This window comes from Agelaius tricolor, unplaced genomic scaffold (genome assembly GCF_023055355.1).
Source record: "Agelaius tricolor isolate 1412-34295 unplaced genomic scaffold, bAgeTri1.0.p SCAF_2, whole genome shotgun sequence".
Classification (NCBI taxonomy): Eukaryota; Metazoa; Chordata; class Aves; order Passeriformes; family Icteridae; genus Agelaius; species Agelaius tricolor.
Window position 1 is genome coordinate 44,994,734 of NW_027269262.1, and position 27,677 is coordinate 45,022,410.

The 27,677-nt window shown below is 36.3% G+C and overlaps 1 protein-coding gene across 7 annotated transcripts in view; it reads right to left on the bottom strand.

The window, feature by feature from the left end:
• The window catches only part of PTPRM (protein tyrosine phosphatase receptor type M), a 438,108-nt gene that overhangs the window by 239,546 nt on the left and 170,885 nt on the right, over nt 1-27,677 (bottom strand). For all 7 annotated transcript variants that reach the window (XM_071417369.1, XM_071417357.1, XM_071417352.1 and 4 more), the window contains exon 7: nt 23,710-24,003. In XM_071417369.1, coding sequence (XP_071273470.1) covers nt 23,710-24,003 — 294 coding nt within the window. The remainder of the gene's footprint in view (nt 1-23,709; nt 24,004-27,677) is intronic.

Sequence of the window (27,677 nt, forward strand, 5' to 3'; positions counted from 1 at the left end):
GGCATGATACAAGGCCATAGGACAAAAGTCTATTCTCAACTTCCCCTGCTGGGGCTTAGAAATGCTGCTCTAGTTGAACTTGCTGGACTCAGAGCTGCTCCTCCCTTGGCCCCATGTGCCTGGGTAACACCAGCAGAATCACGCTCTGTAAACTGCATCTGAAAGCACCATTTGCTTTCAGAGCCACGGATCTTCATGGTAGTAAAACAAATGTCCAAGTTTTTCAAGCTTTTGTGCAACAGAAAGCCATGGACAGGTGCATTAGCAGTCTTGCAGAGTAGACCAATCAAAGAAGGTTTCCCTTCCCTGTCTTATGGGTAACACTCATTTCCAAAGACAGGAATGAAGCTATGAAAAGAACTAGAAACTATTTCTGTTACTATTACTCCATGGAAAAGACAGTCTTCTGCCTTGAAAAAGAAAATCATGTGCTTTGTTAAGTATTTTGTAGAAGGATAGTTTAAAAATATTTGTTTCTTAACACATTCATAGCTCTGTATGAAGATGTTTTTTTTCCTGTAAGATCTGTTCTAAAAACCAAATATGAAAAGAAGACATGGGGGTTTTTTCCCCTCAAAAATTTTATTTTAAACTAAATAACAGAACATTCCACCACCTTTCTTCCTCGCCCGTTAATTTTCCCATAGTGTGTCATCAGCTGTTTATTGACTTTTTTAACATCTATTCTGCATTGTACAGGATTTCACTGTCAACCTCCTACTGCATGCATCTGATAGTCTGCAATTTCCATGCTATGTAGGAGGACGATCTGATATTGGTAGTTAAACATGGCAGCAATATTAGCACCTTGCAAAATTGGCAAAGGCTTCTTATGCAGTGTTCCTCTGCTAATTCACCACACATTCCAACCAGGAAATAACAGTCTGAAAACTGTACATTTTACAGTTCATCTCCATACTAAAATACTTGATGAACCTCTGAGGGGGCCTGTCAGGGCATATGCCATCTAAAAATTTTGCAATCTGCATAACCAGGCATGGATGGTAGGTAATTTTGCAAAAATATTCCAGAACAGAGCTGAAATTCTGTCTTTTCCAAACATTACCAAGATATTTGACAGCATTAAAAATTAAAATGCTTTATTTTCTTATAAAATTTGCATCATACTTGAGTTAGTATTAAAGAGGTTCATCCAAATAAGGATTTTAGTTTGTTAATATGCCCCAGAGTCACAGCATGTTCCTATTACTTCAGAAGCCATAAAAATTAAAATATTTTTGGGCATTATCTGACTTTGCTCCTCAAAATAGCTACTGTAGTTTGTGTGCAGGTCATAATGACTAGAGAACTGAGTTTTATTTTATTTTCTACCTTTCTTGATTTCTTAACCAAATACCTTCAGACAGGAGGCAAATCTGATTACGCAATGAAAGATGTACTGAACAGACACACCGTTAAATAGTAGACATCTGGTTTTATGTTTCAGCACCAAGTATGGCAATCCTAAAGTCTCTCCTCAGACCTCCAGAGCAGAAGCAGTAATCCCAAAATACCATTTAGAGCCGACTGCTCAGGAGGCGCATATTTGCCAAAGCTCTTTTTCAACCAAAGCCCTTTTTGAGAATAGAAAATTTGTGAAGATGGCTCTTCCTTAGGACAATAAGCTTTTAAAGCTTTAAATATCCCTGGAGACTTGTTCATTCTTTGCAGGCCTCATGAGTAGGATTTCACAGCTCACATGAAACCACATAAACCCCTAAATTTTGTTCCACTACTTTCTACCAGGTTTAACATAACTATAATTTGGGTTAGATGGGCCATATTCAAGTGTCCACAGACATAACATTCCACCAAACCACCTCAGACTAGGGTTTTGGAAACTACTCTGGGTTGGATGATCTTCTCACCACAGCTGTCTGAAATAGCAAGAAGCAAACCCAGCAGCAACTGAAAAGACTGGAACAGTTATACTTGTGACTATCAAGAACAAAAAGTCCTCATGATAAATAGAGAACTGGCAAGACTCAAGTCTTAACTAGTTCAGATAAAACACTCTATAGCCTTTTGCAAAAATTTGCTCGACATCATCTGAAAATTTAGGGAGTGAACACAGATTTTACTCAGACTATATCTGTCTCATATACAAGGCTGGACCAAGAGGATCTCTTAAGACATTTAGGTTAAATATTGCACCAGGTCAAGAAAATTGCACAGGATCAAGAATTTGTCTGATTTTGTCTTAGTATTTGGTCAACTTGTACCTTATTCCTCAAAAAACCAGTCTGAGGCCCGAACTCCAATTAAACCAGTAGAGTATTATGGGTATTATATAATATTATAGAGTATTTTATAATAAGCTATAGGGCCAGTCAAGTTAGCATGGCATAACTAAAATGAAGATTCAATGAACCATCAGAGTAGTGATGAGATAGCTGAGAGAAAAAAGCTTTCTAGGTAATATAAAATATTTGTACAAATTAGGCCACTGCAAAGTTGAAATGGAAGGTGCAATATGGATTAACAGAGAAAAGACAGTCTGTGGAGAAGGCTCAGGAGGAAATGCCAGCTCATCCTAGGGGGTCCAATGAACTGTGGGGTTCAGCTTCCTAGCAATGGACTTTGTGATGGCATGTCTTTATAATTAGAATTGCTGTTGCTGGAAAAAACAGTAGCTAAGAAATAACCAACCCATGCCAGTAAATGCAAAATTAAGTATTTAGTACTGTGGGTTTCACCTGGAATTTCTTCCTAGTCTGCATGTTACATAACATTGTCTACTTCCTTCAATGTATATAAAATAGCTACTAATTTTATGTCATATAGCTACAAGTATAATATTAGGTAATATTTAGCTACTACTTTTATAACCAATGTAATTACTGCTTAGGGATAACACTACCTTTTTAGAAATTTGTTTTCTTCCTTAGCCTTTGCACTGAGTTCTTAGGAACTGTGATACGTATGGGATGGTTTTTTTTTTTGAAGGGCAGAGAGGAGAAAAAAAATCCCAAACAAATAAAGGTAGGTAAAGAAATAATCACATATAATTTTTTCTACCCGAATTTCTGAAGTTGTGTACAACCTCAAGAGGGTTCTGCTTATAAAACAATCTGAACCCTTTCAGCAAGGCTTGTGTTTGGTGAAAAACTGGAGTGGAATGGAATGGAGTGGAATGGAATACTGTGCCCCTAACTAGAAAATTTTTTTCAAACTGTAAATTCTGTCTAGAAAAAATAAATTAACATGGTAAGACACTGGCGCACGCTAACATGAAAAAAGCTTTACCTGTGCTCATTACTCAGGAAAATATGTATTTTAGAAACAGTTGGATATAGAAATTTGTAGGATGACTGTATTCCAAGAACTTGAATCTTCAAAAGTTATTGTTGATTGCCTAAGGGCATTGTGCAAGCACTGAGCATTTTCAGGATTGATTCTTTCTCACACAGAAACTTAACTCATCTGGTAAACTCTATAAAGCAAAATCAACATAGAAGTACATTTTCCAAATTCTCACCTGTTTCTCAAAATCTTTTTTTTGAGTGAATTTTTTATGATTTATTTCTTCCTTTCTTAAAATCATTCACAGTTATCTGACATTCCTTACTAATACCTAGGAACAAGACATACATTATACTTGATCTTTGAAAAACTCTTCCTACTGTTAGTCTTTCTACTGTCACTAAAACAAAACTTGTTTGAAACCTTAAATTAATAAAGCACATTAGCAATAATGGCAGTACCTTATTCTATACCCAATGTAACCTCTGTTATGGTATGGACCAAAAAGTGCATGGAGAACCAAAAACTTTCACAGCGTTATATCTGAATGTTTCTTGCTTATCAATCAAGCTTTACCATATGGCACATTTTTTGTTTGTGTGGTGAACAATCAGTATCAATTATGAGCAGCAATTATGGCATGTAATGTTTATGTGAAATTCAGAAAACTCTTACAACGTTCACCAGAAGAAATTTTTTACGTTTAACTATTTTATGTACAATATGTTTACTAATATAAATGTTTTAGAGTAAATAGGGTAAATACTGCTCAACATTTTTATCGCCTTTACCGCAAATGTCTGATCTGATCACTGTCTCGAAACTAAGGCCATCTGATGAAAAGCCCTGTTCTACTGTTTCATGCTCCTGTGGGCACTGTTGGATTTCCCTTTGCTGGGCAAGAGTTGTCAGGAGGCCCATCTGAGCTCTGAGCCCTCCTACACTTCTCCCGAGGTGTTATGGTGAGAGTGCAATACAGGACTGTGATGTGGCTCTTCCGAAACCCACACCATTTTCTACCTGCAGACATAGTAACAAGGCAAAGCAGAGTTTTAGCCCTGCTCACACCCAGAGGCATTCTTCTCTTAGCAACACTTAGCAGACCGAATTCAGCTTAACAGAAATCTCATCTATCCCCTCTACTCCTAGAAAATTACATTTACTCTCTCTCCCATTAGTCTTGAGTCAGCAAATGCCCTTAACCCCCATTGTTCTGAACTGAGATTTCACTGACAAAACAGTCAGAGGACTCTTGCATTCTAGAAAAAAAGTTGCAAGTGTGGAGATGGACGAGGACGGCTTCCTTTTCATGCAGAATTTAGCACGGGTTTGAACCATCTGCTAGAAAATGTATCCAAAGTAACCAGAGTAAAAAACCATGTGGATTAACAACATTTTTAAGTCCCAAAGCATCACTACCCAATTCAGTCTAGATGACACAGTTTAGCATAAACCCTTCTAAAAATCACCAGGATCAGCATTTCTTAGTGGAAACTTCTGGGGTTCCATCAATTATTTCTGTTATATACCTCAGCAGGTAACTGAATAGACCTCTAGTCAACAGCATCATATGCATTATCCAGGGTGCTGTATGCAGCAATGGCACAGCTGTTAAAATTTTTACGGAGGTCTACAAATGAAGTACAGGGGAAAAAAACAAACAAAAAAAAGTACTCACTTAACAGTGTTTTACCCGCATTTAAAGATATCTTATTTATCAACACAATGAAAGTACAAACAAGGAGCTTTAGCCTCCACTCTGTCTCCAGGAGTGATTTTGAAATGACAGACTGCATGAGGTTGCAAGCCATTTTTGGGGGAAATATCCACTAAAAGGAAAGCCCTAGCAAAATGACCCCTCTGCCTGCAATTTTACGCAAGAGATGTTTGTTAACACTATCTGCATTCAGGACCAGGCAGCTCTGAAATCCTCTGAAGATCAGGGCCTGAGACTTCTCACAGTTAGAGAGATGGTAATTACTCTGGCAATAGCAAAGCTGCTGCGGAAAAGACAAGGCTCCAAGATCCGGAATTCTGTCTTCAGTCTAGCAGTCAGCTCAGCACTAACCCATAAAACCATGAAAAAAACCAGGAGAAGACCACACAGTATGGATTTTTCTGTTGCTGTTTTTCTTTTTTTTTTTTCTTTAACCTCATGGTTAAAATGAAAACACTATACAATAAATGAATCAAGCACAATGAAACAAAATCAAAATAAATCAGAATAAAAGCACGAAAAATACTAGATGACTAAGACCCATAACCTCACCATAGATTTCTTTTACATGAGTTTTTACGGTGAAACTCAGGTGGTGTAATTAGTTTCTACATCATTTCTGCTATGTGTTTTGGAACCACACTTAACTATAGGTATCATTAAAGTTAAGGAATTGCTTCTTTTATGAGGAGAGAAACATTTGCAGCTCTACAAACCACAGACTAGCCATGAGGGAAAACATACTAACATCTGAATTTAATCATATGTTCCCTCTGTCTTAATGAACAGACTTCAGGGAAGTTTAGTACCAATACAGTAGTATCAGTCCAAGATGTGGAAAATACTCTTGTGGTTAGAATATACTTAAGATGAAATATTTCAGGAAATTTTGTAGTTGAAACTGCCATTTTCATATGCCAACCTTCCTTGAGATTTAAGTCAGTTCATAAAGAAAATGAAAACACTTTTTCCATCTGCTTTGCTCTGCCCATTTTTTTTATTTGCTGTTTGCAGCCATGGAAAAGAAAGATGATTTTGCAATATGAAATACTATGTCTTGCAGACTGTTGAAAGGATCATTACATATTTCCTCCTTTTTCTTTCCTTTTGCTAATAACAATTTCCCAAGCAATAGCTATATTCTGTATAACTGTATCTTGACAGCAGATCTCTACACAAGTCAACATTTAAGGTATAATCCATGACATTTAAGATCTGCAAGTGCTGTTCCTACCTGATGATGATCCTGCTACTTATTATAGCATACTCTGGTTCTATAGAAAGTGGCTGAATAAATTGGCTTTTTCCAAGAAAGAATAAGGTATCACTTTTATATTTCCTAAAGATCTTTCAATCCATGACATATAAAAAATTCACTATATATCTGCATGGTAATAGGATTTATAGAGACTGTAAATCTCTTTTCATCCCCTTTTAAAATACTGATTTCATGATTCTTTCTTAAAAGACTAGGCACCAAGAATAGCTTTCTCTGAATACCTCTCAGTTCTCTCAAAATTTGACTTTCAAAAGCAAAGCAGTGAGACTGAATGAAACTGGTCTGTGAAAAAGCAGGCAGCCTCCAAGCAAATACCTTAGCTTTTGTCTCTCTAATGGGAAAAAAAATCTATGGCTAAATCTACTTGGATGTTTGGTAATTTGCCTGATAATTTTCAGCTCTACATTTCTAGGGAAACCATGAAACTGGAGAAAAAATTATGGAAAAGCATATGTGCTGGGGCTGGAATCCAGCCCTTTGGGAAGCCAATACTCCTCCTTATGTTTTTCTGCAAAAATACTCACTGAAACAAGTCCAAGAACTATTTCCTAAATCTTCTCATTTCTAGGGACTTTCCTCAACAATTTAACACTCTCCTATTCTAAGATACGAAGGCTGTGCCAACTTTTTGACAGATGTCCAAATTCCTAAGCTTATTTCTTTTCTGAGTGAAAAGAGGTCCAGAATGATGCTGTCTGCTAGTGGCCCCTCCTTGTACACAGTGTCACAAAGGTTTGTGTCAACTAGAATATTAGTAACTGGATCCCAGCTACTCCTTTGCATCCAGGAATGGTTTCATGCTGAAGTTAGCACTTTTTGAGCAGGTTCACTGTCTCTGTGGGGAAAAAATCATTAACTCTGAATAATCCAAAACATGATGTATTTCTAGAAAGCTGTGCAGAAATGCAGCTTTCATTTTTCTAAATCTAATTTCTGAAAGAGCAGCTCTGTCTCTTTTGGTGTTTATCTGAATCCCTGGAGGAGTCAGTGCTCCAGTGAAGATGAGATTGATGACTTGATAAAAGTGTAACCCAACTAAAGAAAAAGGTTCATCACCACAAGTTTCAAAAATGCTTTACTAATTCCTAGGATCATAGAGAAACCAAATGGCACATATGTATCAATGGTAGACATCCTTTCAATGCTAAAACTTTAAGTTAAAAAATATCCCTTCTGGTTTGAAAAAGCATCAAAGAAACTGTCAAGAGTTTCTTGGATCAAATTCAGCTCTGAAGCAGCTCTTTATTTTACAAGGAAGATTAACCAGATGATGCAGGACATTCACATTTCTTTCATTCTTTTGACATTATTCCCTTTGGGATTTCTGTGATCTGTTTCACAGGGCAGTTCTGCTTGAAGCACCTGAAGAGTGCCTATGCCAAATATAATTCCTCCACAGGACAGAAAAGAGCTTCTTCTCTCTTATTGACAATCCCTTTGGAGACTGCAGCAGACCTTGGCTGGCCAAAGACAATAGGTCACAACGGAAAGAGACACTTAGCCAAAGTTTCAGGGAAGTTTCTAGCCCCAAAAGCAGAACTAAGAAGAAATGGAAAGGATCAGAACAGAGTCATAAAATCCTAGCTCAACTGTCAGGTGTCCAAGGCTGAGAGCATTTTTGTGGTAATTGCTATGGCCAAACCTCTTCTATCCTGTGACAATTCACATCTCTTTCTGAAAGCATTGCAAAAGAAAACAAAGTTTAATCATTTTACAAACAAAGCGCTACAATTCTAATCTTAAATAATGCATCAATGGCCCGTATTTTTAAAGGATTCTGTATTTTGAAAAATTTTAAATCTCATATGTATCAGCAATTTTATTTTTTTTTAACCTATATAAAGTTGGGGGGGAAAAAAGAAAAAAATACTGTCCATTAGATCATAATCTCTTAGTTGTTTTATTTCTTGCATTTCCATTTCTGGTGGACTGGATACTAACAGTAAAGCAAACCTACAGCCTATATCATCAAACAAGATAATTTTCATATTTTCACTCCATCCAGTCTTACCACACCAAACAGAGTAAAATGGAATAGCATAAAATTTACCACAATTTTACAGGTATGTATATTTATTTCAGTGGGACTGAAGTGTAATTTGGTTCTAAATGCTACTCTTTTAATGAAGGAGTTTTGTAAACCAGAAGCAAAATATGAAGCAGAGGAAGAAAAGTAAAAGATAGAGTCTAGACAAAAGAAGCTGTCACAAGAAGAAACTAAGTGAAATAAACTGAAAAAGCAGATAGCACAGATAAGAATAATCTGTATTTTGAACAAACGTCCTATACACGAAAAATATGCTATAGTTCATGAAAAAAAAAAACAAATAAGAAAAAAAAGAAAGGGGATATATAGGTAATCTATACACCCTATACTGATTCACCTACAGCAACATATTACATATATTTTTGGGATTATAATTTAGTCTTTTTCACACTGCTAACTGGAAATTAGAAAAAGCCCATCTACAAGCAGGGTCAGAGTACAGGCCTCCCAGCCTGACCTTGGCAGATCAGAACATCCAGAGTGCCACCACACACACCACAGGACAAGTACAGAACTGGGCCCAGCCAGCGTGGGGTTAGAAAAGGCAGGTCTTGCTTCACCAACCTGTTTGCTTTTATGACAAAAGTGACATGCTTATGAGTCCTGTCTACCTAGATTTCCATAAAGCATTTGACACCATCTCAGGAATAGTGAAGCCAGCAGGACCAGGGCAGTGACTGTCCCCCTGTACTCAGCACTGGTGAGGCCACACCTGGAATCCTATGTTCAGTTTCAGGTCCCTCCCTGCAAGAAAGGTATTGAGGTGCTGGAGCATGTCCAGAGAAGGGCAACTGGGCTGGCAAAAGGTCTGGAGCACAAGGCTTATGAGGAATAGCTGAAGGAGCTGGAGGTGTTTAGTGTGGAGAAGAAGGAAGCTGAGGGGTGACCTTATTGCTCTGTACAACTATCGGAGGGTGTAGTGAGGTGGAGATTCCTCCCTTCTGCCATGTCTCAAGTGAAAAGATGAGAGGTAATGGCCCTGAATTGCTTAGACTAGATACTAGAAAAAAAAAAAAATTCTGCCTCTGAAAGAGGCATTGGAATATGTTGCTCAGGGAGGTGGTGGAACCACCATTTCTGGAAGCATTTGAGAAGCATGTGGCTGCGGCACTTGAGGGGCAACTATGTGGTGCTAGGCTGATGAATTAACAAGACATTCTTTTTCAACCTTGATAATTCTGTTACTATCTGAAATCTGATGAAAAAAGACCCTCCAGAAAACATCTCCTCTTCCATTAAGAATAAAAATAGAATGCAAACAAATCCAATCCTTCTGACAAAATGGGAGAATTATTTTTATTTTCCTCTAGAACATGAAACTCTGCTGGTAACACTGTACTGTTGTGAGCTTATTCTTAAGCAGCACAATTCCTTGGCACCTCTCATAGTATTTCAAATCAGCTGCATAAAATCCATGGCAGTTGACTTCAGAATTTGGTCTTTTTATCTGGTATGGAAATTCTCTTGTTTATATTAGATCTTTGGGCAACTTCTATCTCCACTGACAGAACAAATAGTATCATCCTTGAAAAAGCTACTGAAATTGAGCCGAGTCAGTGTGCTATACTTTAACCTTGGCAATAGCCCACCTAAAATTAATGGATACAGTTTGGAAGATTAAGGGGACACTTGTCTTCTCTGTTTAGAATAAGAACACATCCTGCTCAGATTCAGAAAGTCAAAGCACCATCTTGCATTATATCGCAGAACTTAATCAACAATGTCCTAAAAGAGAGGGTTTAAACTAGATCTTATTTTAGGAAAGCAACTGATTTTTGTCCTTCATCAATAGGTAGTAGGACTATAACTGTTCAACAGCCCAGGCAGGTCTTTTTACATACTTGATAGGAGGAACTGATCTTACCTTCATCCCAAAATGCTTTATCTTTATCCCTAAAGAGACTTGTGAGTACTAACAAAGATGCAGTAGGTTAGTATCTCTAGAAGCATTTTACTTTCAGTAGAAACAGATCAAAATTTAAAAGACAAATTTAAAATAGGAAATAAATAAAGGAGTCCTTTAGAAGATAAGCAAAACCACTTTGGCTTCTGTTTTCAATCAACCTTTAACAGCATCTCTCTCTCCTTCCATGCTGACTACAAGTTACCAAAGATACAAACTCAGTAGCACAACCACCATTCCTGATAGCCTATGTAAAAGCTTGAGGCAGCTCTTAGCTGGAAACTTATACTTCTGCTGAATATTAGAAAATAAGTTTACAGGAGTAGTATTTATTGTTTCCATAGGCACTAAGCTGTGCAAGGAACCACAGAATTTCCTTAGATTACTCATAGCAACTGCAGGGCAAAATCAACAGAAAGTTTATTATGAAAATATTGACAAAACCTTTTCAAGTTTGATCATAGGAAGCAAAATTAAGTCTAGTTTTACTGGCTGATATTTAATTTTGCCAAAATAAAATGACCTGAAATAACAGCATGATGGAAATACAATTATACAGCATAATAAGATTGCTTATTAGTACCTTAAAAACAAACATTTCTTTGTTTCCATGATTACACCTGATAAATACCATAGACTTGCCTCAGAATTTTTTTTTTCAGCAAAAGATCATTAGCAGTGAGAACCAAAATCTAGTGTTATTTCAATTATTGCTTTATCAACTGTGCTTTTCAGGATTATGCTTACATAACCTATTTTGTTATGTGGCTTACACATAAAATGCTACCCAAAAACTGGAGCTAAACATAACGAATAAAACAGGAATGTAATGAGAATGAGGACTGATATAAGCAAATAAAAATGCTGGAAATCAGCAAAAAATGCAGCCCCAGGTTGGACTGGATTAATGAGCTTCAACCAAACAAAAACTTTTACAAAAGGAAAGGACTCAAGGTCTCCTGAACCTCATCTAGAATGCTTCTATCTGAAATACGCTTACTCCTCTCCCCTCCTCAAAAATAGAGAGATTTCACTTCTGCTCCCCTACCCAGCCCAGAAAGCCACTTTTTTTGCCTTTTGTTTCTCTGTATGAAGAACTAGGATCTGTAATATCTGTAATGCATGCCAGGTTTCTACAAGTTTTGATCTGTGAACAGGTAAAGGCTTATTGACCCATGACACCTTCTGTATGTTCCTGCAGGTTGTTTCATTCTAGTGCATTCTTGAGTTGCTGCACATCTCACCTTCTGTTTTTTACTGGAAAAAGTGATTCCATTTGTAATGTTAATATCTAGTATCACTGCAACACCACTGAAGCCTTTTTTTCCCCATCCCAAACACAAAACCAGTAATTTTTGTACTTGTGGAAACTTAAAATTGAAAACAGGCAATTTTTTTTTTTGTTTTGTTTTCTACATCATGTGCCCTGTTCCTCTTTTATAGCAATGCAAAAGTGTGATTTGAATACCTGGACAATTTTGTACCAGCCAAGACAAATGAAGTCACTGTCAGTTTCTTTTAAAACAGTATCTGAATAGGATATATTCTTTAATATTTCATACTGAAAAATATCAGATAGTCACTACTACTACTTTTAACTTAACTCAATGCATTTCCTTTTAGCCAGGCATGTAAAAGCAACTAAGTAACTTCTGAAGTCATTTGCTAACCTTGTATTTAATGTTTTGCATGAGAAATAGCACAAGCAAGTATATGCCTAGAGACACCAGTGCACACAGCTGTCACAAACATTTTATCACCAGTCCCTTACCAACTGTTTGTGCAACATTGCCAATTAGCAGCTTATTCTGAAATGGCTACTCTTCCTCTTTTATCATGATGGAAACTTTTAGCAAACATAGTTCAGCCTTTGCTTAAAATGAGTTTTAAATTAACTTATCCATTGTTATGTGTCTTTCCATCATCGTTTAATAGTTCCACCATCCCTTCAGGGCAAGAAATAATCTTGTGGAGGGAAAAAAAAAAAAAAGGAATTGGTTACTTGTGCTGACAAAAATAAACCTAGGTGCATGTGTTGTAAATCTGAAAAATAAGTCATTATTTATATACAATCTAAGGACTTCATAAAGATTTGCTCCCATCAGTTGCTCGTAATAAGCTAGCTGCTATGAAGAAATAATTAAATGTTTAGATGAGTCTAGGATTTACTTGTATTTATAGAATTCTCTGAATGTTACTTTTTTCTTCTTTGTGCATCGTTAAGACATGGAAAAGGCAGAACACTCTTGCCCTGCCATTTCAGCAATTCAACTTGTCAAATCAACTGCGATTAGATTACAATTGTTACAGAAGACATCTAAGGCCATGCCACTTTAAATTTCTCAATAACAGAAGACAGCTCAAAACATTTTAAAGAAAAAACCTCTTATCTGATCCATTGCAACATTGTGCATCTGTAAAGCTCCAAATGCAGAATAAACCTCTAAGATGTTATCTAATTGCAAATCGTATATTTGAACAATGGGTGCATAAATCATTTTGTGAAGATTAAAACTCGTTGTTTGCATGAAAAGAAAGAAGACATACAAACAGGTCTCAGCAGCTTGCAGTAACAACCAGGAAGCAACTACTGCAGAGCATAAAAATAAAAGCAGAAAAGTACTTTCATAACAGATTTTTAAGATTTTAACACTGACTGCTTTCATAAGCAATGATCTGTAACTGGAGAGATTTACAGTAAAGTGGTAGTACACACAGCAGTAAACAACCACTTTGAATTTTAGTAGACAGTCTCTGAAAATTATCGTTATGAAAATAAACTATTTTCAAGGCACTTGTTTTAGGAACTCAGTACCAAATTGTAAACTAACTGCTTAGCAGAGATTGTGTCACTGTAACCCAGAATGAAATAAATTAGTTTTGGAAGATCCATGGCAAACTGTTCTGTGATGTTATCAGAGCAATAATAGTTCATTGTTTCAACAGTCTCATAGGTAAGATGAAAGTAATTTTTACTCAGTCAAGAGTCCAGCCATATTTGAGATGAATGGCATATACATTTCACTTAAAGAACAAACAGATAGTATATCAAGAGGAATCAGAGTGCAATTAGACCTGTGCCTAATTAACAGTGATAATTGAAGCACATAAAACAGTACCGTAAATGCAGAGACCAAATGAGTGTATGGAAGAAGAATGACATATCTAATTGTTAAATGACAGTGATTCTGAGATCTGCTCTTGCCTGCAAAAATCTGGTACCCGAACTTTTTAAATATTAATCTTTGCTGGTGCTCCCTTTGAAAGATTATGTAGGAATGAATGGAGTAGCCTTATAATGTATTTATTCATTTTCTTTGAGACTCCAGTACTGGAAAGTAAAGGGTCCATCTCAATAACTGGACAGCTTGAAAATGAGAATACACTGTCACTTCTATCAGAAACAACTCTGTTCAAGACTAAACAGGATCTTGCTAAGATGGCCTTTAAAAGATCATATTTCTTCATAAACAGCCTTAGATATAGACTTACACAAAGTAAAGGTTAATAAAGAGAAACAGTCTGAGAAGCCCTATCTGCATAATATTACTGTGAATTACAGCATGATTCAACCACCAGAATTTTTCATCTCCTTTTACAGTAAGTGAAAAAAGTAACAAAAGGATTTTTAGTTTCTTTTTAAAACAACTAACAATACAATGCTGTTTTTCAGTGAAAGGTTTTTTGACAAAAGAAATGCTTTCATTGATTACCCTGAATTATAAATTATAGCTCTCTAATTTTTCCTCTTATAAATGAATACTCTTGACAATCTAGCCCCACATGTCAGACAAAAAACTGAAACATTTATAATGGAAATTTAATTATAGTACAACTTTTGCCAGTCGTCATTCCAAAGTCACCCATAATTATGCTCAGGTCATTAAAAGTTATTTTTTTCATTTACTTGGCCAAACATGCCAGTTACACATTGGTTCATCCTCTCAAATTCAACACTATGCAGCAGTAATTAAGAAAATTTTTTCAAATTTTTTTAAGCTAATTGCCAACAAAACATCTGCAGAAATAGTCAAAACAAAGAGCAACTGACAGACAATTTGATTTTTGTTCCCAAAGAACATAAATTTTTAGAAATGAAAAGGCAGTTCTGCATGTCAAGAGTAAACACTTATTACCTTTTTGCTTTACATGCATTTTCTATATGATAATTCTAAAAGATAACAGTCCACTATTAACGTATTTTCTACTGCAAAACTTTGGCACCAAAATACCTTCAGAGTGCTTTTCAAAAGTACCAACTAATGAACTAACAAATGAAACTGAACTCACCCTTTCCCAAAAGAAAGCCCTTCTTTCTCCTTCCAGGAAGTGGATCAAATTTAATGGAATGAGTAAGCATGAACTAAATGCAGAGATAGTTGTTAATATATTTTAAATAACAACAAGTGTGCTCAAATCATGGTGTAAATTAAAAGATACCTAAATGCAGACATCAAAAGTATAAATTTGAAAACAAAGTTGTTGAAAGTATTTGAGATGGTTGGGCATACTGAAATGCAAGAGCCATAAGTAATAAACTTTACTGGAAATTTGATTTTAATCTCCACTATTTGTCTTTTAACTCAGTACCTCGTGATAATGCTAAGCAAAGCCTTTCCCAATTTTATTTTTTTCTTCTTCTTAAAGATTTAAGTTAGTATTTCCTTGCTGAGTAAAATGTAAAATGTTTTTTTTCCTGGGCCAGAATTCACTTAGCCATGTAGACACAGAGTAGGAAAAAAAAAGAATACAGAGCATCTTTCCTCACTTACATTTTTCTGGCCTCTTAATAAGAATCTGGAAGAATCCCAGCTCCATGGGTATGCCCCTCTCTTCCTAAACAACACACTCAACAGCAATTAGATGGATCATCAATAAAAACCCCCTCTTTTTTTACAGCTATAGAAGCTGAGGTCTAGTGCTCTGTAAACTGTCTCAACTTTGTTTTTGTTGTAAACAGAAATGTCATGCATGCATGCTCACCATGAGAGCTCCTTGGATTGTAGGACAGAATTACCTATTTACAGCACTGCAACAGTCTAGTACTCTGGAAGACAGAGTATTTTTTTCCTCCAAAATCAGGATATCTTTTCATCAGGGTCTGCCCAGATTTCAGGTCTCAAACTTGACACATAGCCTACAGTCTAGGTTATAAAGTTGTAATTGAACTTTACAGAAGAAGATATTACCAGAAAAGCCAGAACTTAGCACCAGGTTTTTCTTCCTGGGAACCTTTAGGAGGTTGGACTAAATTCTGTAAACGACTCTACAGTTCAAAACAAACAGGTTTTCAAAGCCAAAATGCCTCCCAAGCACTGAAAAAACCCAGAAGCACCTGAGTAGTGTAGTTGTTCATTCTCCTTTGAAGTGAGGTAAAATTAATATACCATTCTTTCTAAAAACCTTTGATAATTATGCTTTTTTATTAATTTGGAAAAAAAACTCAAACTACTAAAAGGTTTAAAACCTAAAGCAGCTCTGTGTTTCTACATCATTCCTGGATGTTTCATGCTTCATAGATACTTCAATAGAATTGTGCAATTATGTGCTTTTAAAGCTGGCTAAAGCTACTGGGCAAGACAGCACATGGTCTAACAGTCTCAAACAAAAGAGTGAGCCTTAAAATATTAAAACCAAGGAGCATGCCTGTCTGTTCATCCATTTCCATCTTTCAACACCCTTTAAAACCACTGGCAAATTTCATCCAAATAACTCGCTTAAAATTTAAACTGATTTGATACAGTACTGCTAGAATTTAATTCCAGAAGATGAGAGAGCCAAACTAGTGCCCCCATTCAGGAGGCTCAGGGTAAACAATCAGAAGCCTAAGATCAAATACTCCATTTGACAACAGATTTGTTGTTAATTGTGTGCTCCCTCCTGCCATGCAGGTCTGTCATAAGGGAAAGTGGGATTACTTTCACAAGGTGGTGATATTTAGTACCACAGATGTCTATGGTAAATCGTATTTTCCTAACGCCTAAAACAAAAGGAGATTTTAGACTCGGCTTAGAAGTTCATGCAACTATATATAGATTTTTTTTTAAGCAAGAAAACTGCCCTTTAGAGCCTAAATTCTCTTTGGCCATAGGGTTGATACATTCATATGTATATGAAGGAAAAAGAGATGGGGATATATGCGTGTGTCTGTATATACACATACACACTCTTTGGCACACACAGTCAGTTAGTCTTTTAGACAAACTGAAGTAAATATACACTCGTCACTTCAAATGTATAAAAGATTTTGCTTTGATTCTGTTAAAGACCAAGTCAGAGGAAAAGCCATACTTTCCTGTTTCATTTGCCAAAGCTTTTGCCATAGGATTAACATAATTAAAAATGAAGTTTGCCTATGAGTGGAAGACAATATGGTGTAACTCTATTCCTCTTTGTCTTGGACTGTAAGACAAAGAGGAATAGAACTGGATTTAAAGAGATTTTTGTATGGGAGGAATTTGGATTATCTGGGTTTTTTCTACTCCAAGATTCTTGATAACACAACGGAAGCTGTTCTGTTAAACAGCATCAGAGAAGTCATCTCAGTGAGTAGCACCTTGGGCACCTTGTTTCCAGACAAGTGGCTGTCAAAGAAGAGCTTTAATGGAACAGCTGATGTAAAAATAGGCCTCAAAAGAGGAGAGAAAGTACTCAGCATAAAGTTGGTAAGGATAAATTTCAAGGCACCTATGAAATTTCACTGGAAATACAGAGAATGCCCATTCCTGCTATTTTTAATTGTTTTTAATAACAGAGTACCAATGCATTAATTTAAATCTGCAGTAATAATACACTCCTGAGAAGAGAGATCCAAAGCATCTATGAAACAGCTTGTATTTCATTTTTTCAGAACAGAGTAATACTAAGGAACACTCTGTAAACATGGTGGTTTTTTACAAATATTTACAAGTATTTATTATTTACCACTTTCATTAAACATGCCCACATGGCAGTCTTTTATTTATGACCAGTACATTCCCAGCTTGCAGGGTTTTTATCACACTGTAACAAAGCAGTTCTTCCTGAATTGAAGTTGGGTACAATAATTGTTTGAGTATTTTTGAGCCTATCCTTGTAACTAATAAGAGACTGCAGCAAAGACTGGAGATGAAGATATGTCACAGGAGAAGTCATTATCTACCTTTCCTTAAGGGTCATTATGTTTTATTCACATTGCCTCCACCTGGAAGATGTGAAATTAATAATTTTGCCCCTCAGGTTTGCTCTAAGTTAGTGAAGGTTCATTTGTCTTAAAGAGCAGGTTAATTTCTTCCTCTGCAAATGTTTTGAAATGGGAATCTGTTAAAGTGAAAAAATAACTCACCATCTATAAGACACCACTGCTTTTCACACAACCAAGGCATGGCAGTTATTATTCCTCTGTTTCCAGCTGTATATTAAACCAGCTGTAACTGTCAGGAAAAAATCCCAAATGTTTCTCCTTATTCTAATGTGCAACTTCTCAAAACAAACTGATCTGACAGTAAGGTTTCATGCTCTGTGTCCTACCTACACTAGACTGTGTCTATATTCCTCTCATATTTCAGAGCACACGTGTCAGAAAGAGCCAACAGACCTACATACTTGCAGCAGTTTTCCTGTCCTCTTTTTTTCCCCTCCCCTTCACGTGGTGGGGAGTTAAAATGTTCTGTTTCCCAAGTGAGATCTCTGGATTTTTATATAATCAAAACCTATTTATTTAGGGACCAATGGAGACACAAAAGTGCAGGTATTAGTAATTTCTATATAAGTCCAGTTCTCTTGGTTGCCAATATTAGAAGTTTTTGTGTTCATGGGCTGAAAATTCACTGAATGGAGAACCAACCTGTTATTTCCCCTGCAAAGGAAAGACCCATTTGAGATGAAGGGGCAGATATTCTCATGGTGTTTATTTCCTAAAACAAAATGTTCTGTTTTCACTACCACTGCCAACAACAAATGTAGAGAAGCATCCAGAACAATGCAGTCCGTGTAACTTCAACTTCTGTCTGTGTTTAAGTCTTTCCATCACACTTCACCTCACTGTTTAAACAGCTTCAGACGAGGACAGGAATACAGTGAAAGATCATGATCTGAGTATTAAAGCAGAGTCCAGGAATATGACTTCCCCTCTGTGAATCTATGCTGACCACTCCTGATCATGTTTTTGTCCCTTGTGTTCCTAAAAATGGTTTCCAAGTATGGCTGTTCCATCATCTTCCCAGGGTTTATGGTGAGACTATCCAGACTGTAGTTTTTTGTTTGGTGTTTTTTCCTTTTTTTTTCCCCCAGGAACTTATAGGACTCCTAGGGGAAATTCTAGACTGTAAGACGAAGAGGAATAGAACTGGATTTAAAGAGATTTTTGTATGGGAGGAATTTGGATTATCTGGGTTTTTTCCACCCCAAGATTCTTGATAACACAATGGAAGCTGTTCTGTTAAACAGCATCAGAGAAGTCATCTCAGTGAGTAGCACCTTGGGCACCTTGTTTCCAGACAAGTGGCTGTCAAAGAAGAGCTTTAATACATTAGTCAGTACTGAAAACCATTTGTGTTTTCTGAAGATGCATTTGTTTTGTTTCCCTATCAGAATTAAGTGACCAGTGATACAGACAGATGGACATATATCTCACTACATAGTATTTTCTTGGAATTTTATTAAAATCTTTCAGTTTACCTCCTGCACCTCTGAAAGCTGAAAAATCACCTGCTACAGTGCAAAAAATCCAAAACTAGCTTTTACCCTTAGGAGAAAGAGACCTCATATGAGACAGTTTGTAGAAGAAAGGCTTTAGAAAAAAGGACAATACAGTAGGATCTTACTTTCATAATAAAACCATAAATAAAATCTAAGTTCTCTGTGGACTTCTAGCTCTGATAAATCAATGCAACTTTCTACTAAAGTTTATTACAGTTTCAGGTCAGGAATGGAGGCTTTAGAAATATCATGGAACTTTTCCATGGAAAATAAAATGGTGCAACATCAGCACCCTACTCCTCAGGGTTCAGATGTCTCTGACCTGAGGTCGAGCTCTAATACAACACCGCTGCAAAAACCTTGGTTAAAACTTCTGAAGAAAATTACTAAGAGAAAGAGACGTGGGAAAAAACCTGCAGTATGGCTTCAAGTTGACATTTTCCTATGATCACAAAACTAAGCACTGTTAAGACTTCGTTATATGCCTGAAAAAATCCTGAATCTCTTCACAGGCAGCTCCCCATGGTATAGCAATGAGAAGGAATAACTTAATGACACTAAGTGACACTAAGATCCTTCCTCTTTTCTTGAGGCAAAAAGGTAAAGAGACTGCAGTCTTGAAGGACAGAGAAAGGCAGCTGCCATTTCAACCTAGAGAAGTTCTTAGGAAGGAACTCATCTTTCCTAACAGTGAAGGGCATGGAAATCAGCAGTAAGCACCACTGAGTTTCAAGAAAGACTAGGACATGGACACTGACAAAGGGAGAGACTAACAAGAGAATAACAAAAGAAAGGTGGAAAACAGGGAAAACCAACTGCAAAACTGACTTATTATTCTGAATGTTGTTCACAAGAAGATACAGACTGTCCATCCTGAAGACCTGGACAGTGCTCCATGTCATAGGGCAGGACAAAAGTGGTGGCACTGAGTACTGCCCAGCATACCTGAGCACACTGAATTTCAATACAGGGTTCAGAGAGTTCCTGGCCTGTGCCATCTGCCCAGAGAACTTCTGCCTTGTGCAACTTGATGCAGGTCTGAATTGATCAGAGGGAAGAGGATACTCATTCCATCAGTGTATTCTGACACACAGATTTTTTTTCACAATGCCAGTGGATGCCAGTGGGCAGCACAGAACAGGTGAAATCAATTTGACACTTTGGAAGAATAACCAGCTGAATGCAAAGCAGTGAGCAAACTGAGAAAAACAAAGATTATTCATTTTCAAGAGAGGGGATTTAAAGAGTTCCTCTGCTCTGTTCTTCCAGTTCGTAACAAGCCTTCTAGGAGTACCAGACATTTCAAAACAAACCTGCAGCAGTGTTTCAAGAGCTCAGTTGTACTGGGAGTAACAGCTTTCCTCCTGACAAGCTCAGGTGATGGGATAGAAGAGACAGCAAAATCAACTATGTTAATTAAAACATTCCTGTTACTTCACTGTATGAAAATTATCGGTTAAATTGACAGTGATTGTTTTTGCAAATACTCCAGGGCAGTAATTGTGTCTTAGCACAAAGAAGTAGAGATCTGACTATTAAAAAACTCCACAGTTTGGAGATAATTCGTAAGAAGATTCTTTTATTTATTTTTTCCATTTTCCTAAGTTACAATAGAGTTTTCTGGTTCAGTAAAGGAAAATATGCTAATTTTCAGAAATTATGCCAAATGTCACAGTGAAAAAAAAAATTATGAGAAAAAGAAAACTTTTCCTAGGGAGCCTTAACAATCCCCTCCTTTAGCAGGAGGGAGGTATTTTATTTTAACTTTTCTTCCTAAGGTAGCTGTCTTTAAGATGTATCTGTTCACCAGCAGATTCAAGGAACAACATAAATTAGAAATAAAGTCTCCTAATAGCGGGGCCATAGCAAAGAAAAAAAATAAATTCGTAGGAGCTCATTTAGCAGTTCTGCATTATTCAAGTGTGTTTTAACTGGGGCACTGTTTCACCACCAGAATGCAGAGACACAGACCAGATCAAGATTTGTATCATGCAATGAATGTCAAAGACAAAGCATGCTGGAAAGCCCTGAAATTAATAAATCTACCCACAGAAATACTGATATGGATAAGAAGAAACTATATAACACAGTCTGTTTTACTAATCCTTCAACATATCTACTTTAGTTTTACTATGGACAGTTCCACTGGTTTTGGGTCAGACTGGGTCTCATCAGGAACAATAGTGATAGGACAAGGGGAAGAGCTTCAAACTGGAAGTAGGTTTACATCAGATATTAGGAAGAAATTCTTTACTATGAGGGTGGTGAGGCAGTTGGAACTGGTTGCCCAGAGAAGTTGTGGATGCCCCATCCCTGGCATTCTGTATTCTAGGTTCACAACACCATATGAGATGGCTGTGGGGAGAGGGAGATTTCAGCATAGGAACAGGTGGTTTAAATTCCAGACAATCTGGTAAGGCCTCCACTTCATACCTTTAAATGAGAAAACCCCTTCTTTCTGAGTCTGACTCAAATGTGGTTTACCATGGCCAAAATCCATTAAACTCCTTCAAACCTGTTCACATTCTAGGTTAAATCTAATCCAGACCTCAATGTAATTCTCTGGCTTTCTGAGAATTACACTGAAAGAGCACTTACACTATATTTCATCAAAAGGAAACAAAGCACTTTCTGAAGTGGCAACTGCTCCAGTAAGTGTGATGCAACCGAGTCTGGAGAAATTTTTTTTCTTTGCATTCTAATTATAGATGCTTTTATTTCATAAAGTTATAGATAAGACTTGTCTATTACAAGCCTCTGAAATCTCATTTTGCTAAAATGAAAACATATTTCAAATGCTTTGGAGAACTATTAAGATTATTGAATGCCTAGCATACTGCTTCAAGTCTCCAAGCAGTTCACTATCTTCCCCTAGGGAACAGGCAAGCAGCATGCAATTATCACAGTAATTAAAAAGGTGCAATGATTCTTCTCTTAAAGACTCCTGTTTTATTAATTCTATGGTATGCTTTGGAGACTGGCATTATTTTACTCCTACCCAGCTTAATTATACCGTCATTAGTTTATCAGCATCTCTTTTTAAACCCTTGGGCCAGTTATTAGCATGTCACTTGCTAACAGTTAACCAATAACCACTACACCTTCAAAGCAGGGTCTTCTGCTATAAAAAAAGCCAATTTGTAGAGACAGATTCAATATCATCATTCAATTTACATTTTTCACTCATTTAACTTTCTGCTTCTAATTTAAGAAGGTTACTGTTTAGCTTAATGAAAACACAAATAATTCTGATGTATTACAAGACACTACCAGGTAATAAAACACTTCCAGTACACAATGGTTTATGAAACTGAATACCTGCTTTAATACTCAACAGTACGTACCACTGAGAAAACAAAGCATATGATATTCTTAAATATAACTAAAATTGTGGATATCACTCTCTCCTAAGTCTGGCTGAGGTGGAGTTAAATTTCCTTCACAGCAGCCTGTTTGGCACTGCATTTTGGATCTGTGACTAATCCAAGGTTGGTAACACAACACAATCCTACAGGACAGACTCATACAGCAGCAAACACACCATTACCTGATCATACAAGCAGATGAAAAAACTATTAGAAAAACTGCTTAATGCTAAAATAACTGAAATAATTGTGTATTAAATATCTACTTACCTTGTCTAGACATACATTTAAATTATTATGAAGGGCATAGTGACCCAGAAACCCTCCTGAAGGAAGCTATACTTCATCTGTATGCTCCACTTTTGACTAAGCTGAAGTTAGCTTAGCTTAGTAGAGAAAATCTTATAAATACAAAATTCTCAACTATTACTATAATTTAGCTGCACTGCTTTCTGATACTTTTCATTAAATACTTCTTTCCAGTTATGAGAGGAAGAAAAAATATCAAAAATAAAATCAAATAATTAGTACTTGTATAAGTTTGCATCTTCCGAACATAAATGTGCGATTCTGACAGCAACTAGATTTCATTTTGTGTTTGACATCACACCAATTCAATTCAACTGAAATGACATTTACTCACTGATAGGTGGCCAGGTGACTTTAAAAAAAGTATATGCAATGGAAACATTATTTCTGTTGAAGTACACAATTTTTTGTGTTAAAAAGGCAAGTAAGACTAAGTAATTCCTTAAAAGACTAGGAACAATGAGCTAATACCACTTGTTACTCCCATTTTCTCTAGCTACACTCCTGCCTATCTTCCACCAGCTTTACAGCAGCAAAGAGATGATTCAAAATATTGGGGGAAAATAGTAATGACTGAAGAAAATCCAGGTCACAGTATCCTCTATTATTTTCTGAGCAGCTAAATCCCAAACTAATATCACTGCCAGTCTTACTGAAAATTATTCTACAATTGCTTCTATAAAATAGGTGAACTTTGTATGCTATTACAATCAGAGGTCAGCTCTATTAATTATAACATCCAAAACAGTAGCCAAGATTGCTACAACGCACCAGAAATTGCACTGTCTCATTCAGGAAAGAGACATGCTGTCAGTCACTCAAGAAAGCAGTCCTTTGCTAAACCTCATCTGCTAATTGAGACTCAACAGCGAGTGCTTTTGCTGTTACCCAGGATCTCTTTCCACTTTATCTACAAGTTTGATACAATTGACATCAGAAAAAAAAATAGCATGCACAGTCATTATTTCATCTGCAGTCTACAGTGGCATGGAAGGTTGCTTTCAAGGTCACTGTAGCTGGAAAATGCCAATATGTTATACTTAAAACCATTCAGTCTTAATTCCTGCAACCTGCTGGTTTAAGACAGTAAAAACTGCCAGTGAATTAACTTATGTCTTCAGCCCTAGAAACACGCTTACAACTTTCCTGTCACCTTGAAGTACTCACCAGCACATTTTGTTCTTGTTTTGAGAGCTGGGCCAGGAGATCCTGTTCCTCCTTCACCTGGTCTTGTAAGCAACACACTGATTTCATATTCTGTATCAGGATCCAGGTGCCCAATCTTATAGCTTGTGGAGTCCACAGGTTGTATGTCATACCAGCTTCCACTCGAAGTCCGATACTCAACTTCTCTTTGAATAATGGGTCCATCCCCATTGATGGAATTGGCATTCAGCTGTATCCAGAGGTAAGTTGCACCAACTGAGGACAGCTGAGGTGGAGCAATGGGAACTGGTGGCTCTGAAAAACAGTGAGGTATGATAACAAGCCATGATTACACTTCAATTTTTTCTACTTCTAAAACATTCAAATAAGCAATGACTTTTGTACTACATTAGAGCTGAAGACAGCATAAAAACATGGATATGAAGAAATCACCACTACAGACTGACTTATTTTCATTAAAATGCAATATTCAGATTCAGTTGGAGATTTTAACCTGTAGCTTTTGGTTTAAACCTCATAACTCCAAATCAGGTGCAAATGGAATTCAATTCACTCGACATTCCATGGCAACTCCCAATTTAAAAAGAAAGAATCTCAGGTATTCTCATACAAATACAGTTTGTTCTTGATATTAATATTAACCCTACTCAAAACTAGTATTTTCAAGATACCATTCATGTTGTAGCCTATCCTTACACATAATGAGAATAGGAATTTCTGCAGAGAAACAAAATGAATTTTTTATGAATTATTTTCCATATACTTAACTACTCAGCCTTCATATTTTCAGACTTCTGTGTAAGCAGAGTAAGTACAGTAATTTTTCAATTTTATACTTTGGTTATAATCAAGGATCTTCTAAATGAAAGCTATTGGAGGATTTCTTGAGTTTTTACTTGAGGTCTGTTTCTACTTCATGTAATGGCTATTTTCACTAACTGCCATACAGAAATGGTATTCTGCATCACAGAGCAAGCATTCATGTGATATCCTGATAATTTGGATTCTGAATATTTCAAACCCGACCAAAGTTTTAAACCCGCTTTAATTTAATATTTGATGGACATCTTATTTTAAATTAGACTGCAGAAATAATTTGCAGACATCATCTTTTTTAAAGTTAAATAACAAATATTTTTTTACCCTCCTGGTTAAATTATTCTGCTATTTCATGCATCATATCTGCAAAAAATTCACCTTCTTGTTGGTTAAATATATTCAAGTAGAATGAAATCAAGCCACTGTAATAAGGCACTATTTGATCCAATATTCTTTTCCATTCTTAACATATCTATCAGCAAACACTGCCACCTTCTTAAGGCTACACAGAATATGCAATGAACAAAGGATATCTGTCTTCCCTATGCTTTAGATTCAGATTGAGCCTCTTCTGCTAACCATCTCCCTCTGTGTTGAGATACAGGTAGCCAAACAGACAAGAAGTTGAATTTATCTATTTCATCATTTTGTCATGCTCTTCAAAGTCACAATTAAAGCAAAGAAAATAAAAGAAGGAAGCAAAAGGGAGAAAGGATCTCTGGGAAGCATTCAGTATTTCCTGAGAAACAGCAGAATTGCTATTTTAACAAATATGTAATTATCCTACAGTATTCTACCTTTTTTCATTTATAGAAAGACTAACTCAGAACACTCAGTACACTGAAGATTAGCTGTGTCTCAGATAGATGGTGTTTCTAATTAGCAAGGTAAACTTGTATGCAAGCTTCTCTCTGTGCAATCTGTTAGCAATTGATGAAATAAAACACTACAAACCAGCAAACACAGGCATCATTCACTGTGTGTTTTCATCTTATAAAAACTAAGTGATTACTATCATGAAGAACACAATACAAAGGGCAACAAACCAGAACATCTTCAAAGATATCTATTAAGCATTACTAATTGGAATTGACATAAAAATAGCTATAAAAATATTGTGGCAGATTCCAGGATATAAAGAATATTGTTTAGATATTGTGATATGTGAGTTTAGATTTTCAAATCAGCAGTGAAAGCATTGTTTTATGTCAATAGCAATATATGGCAAACTGATGTCATTGCTGAGTTAGAAACATACTGCAGTTTTATTGAAACTATTCTTCCTGAAGTATGTAAACTATGGCTCCATACAGTGATAGTATGTCTGGAAACAGTTCTGACTTGACTCAAAATGATTTAGCATCAATTTAAATCACTAGGCTGTTTTGTGAACCAAGACGTGAAATGGAACTTTTATAAAGCATCCTAAGGCATTTAGTTAGCCATGCTGAAAGAACAGTTAATTACTTTCAAGTTTCAAATGCTACTAAAGGCTGGTGAAGTGCTATTCAAAATGCAAACTCAGGAGTTAGGTCACTAAGGTTAGTGGTTACACCAATTCATTTCCAATATTACAAGTACTTGAAACAGATAGTATTTTATTGTCTTTATATACCCCAGGGCATGTTTTTCAATTCTCTGGGACCACAATGAAAAGGTTAATTCAAGTTACACTATTTCAGCAAAGCCTGCACATACTGCAATTTCATACTATTAACATGGTTTAAGACCAAAAGTTACCTTCTTACCAGAGATTGAGAGTACCTAAAATCAACCCTTCATTACACATATGATGCTCATATTAAGTGACTGGTTAAAAACATGAGAGTAAATTAAAGCAGATCCCCTAATACAAACACTGTATATACAAATATAATGAACTGATTTTAAGAGTGAAGTCTGGAATGTATTCTTCTGTTTTATTAATTTATTTTTTTCTTTTGACAGAATGATTTAATATTTTTAAGATGCTGAGGAGTTTGAATCAGGTAGGTACCACACTGCAGCACTACTGTCCTTCACTAAAAGCAGTTTTACTGGCAGCCACTGGGGTAGTCTCAATTAAATTTCATGCAAATTAATACCTTTATGAAACAGTACAATAGACTTGATATTTCAGGGCTGTGTATGTTCAAGGAAGGATGTTCAACTGACAGCAGAAACAAGTTTGTAGCAGTAGCTATTTAGTACAATGACTTATCTTGAAGAGGAGTTCTTCCTTGCAGATCTCCTCCTGAAGCAAATGGCCAAATTTATTCAGTACTGTGAATATTTTGAACATAGGTTTTTAAAATAGAATATTAACTGAAAAAAAAAGTAGATCAATATTTCAAATTTTATGCCTTTTAAGACTTCAAACATCCTCTTGAATTCTCTGACAAATGACAATGGGCACAATACCTTAAGGAAAGAGAAGAGTGGCTACCTTATAAAGCCAGAGGTCTCCAGGTGACAGAAAGCTTTAAGCAGGTGCTCTCAAGTAACTCTACATAAATGGATCACTTATATTAAATATGAGAAAAAGACAGACTTTATCATAAAGAGCAGCCCCTTCTCTCACACAGATAATAAAAACAAATGTAGACATACATGAATGTAAACTATTTAGTCTTATGCACTTTTTATAAATTGAAAACACACTTGAAACTGCAACTCCATTTAAACTACTTTGTTCTTAAATTACACAGATTTTCCAAACATTTTCTACAACATCTTAACATCTTTTACTTTGCAGTTATTTTCAAATTTTAATTGGGAGGGCAAAGGCATCACACTGAGATGCCACTGGAGGTAATATAAATCCCTAAGATTTAAGTGAGTTAAAGAAGACAAGAATAGACATTTCTTCTCTGTGGCTCAGAAGCACTATCTTGAAAAATGACAAAATCTACTTCCTCACTTTTTGCAAATGCATGAATGTGGATATGTTTACCCTCCCCTCTTTCTTCCCCTCTACAAAATCATAGAATCATGTTGGAAAACACCTCCAAGATAATGAAATTCAACCTTTGACCAAACACCAAGATGCCAACCAAACCATGGCACTAAGTCAATGTTTTCAGGGATGCGGACCCCACTCCCTGCCTGGGCAGCCCATTCCAATGCTTAACCAAGAAAAAATATTCTTCCTGATGTCCACCCCAAATCTC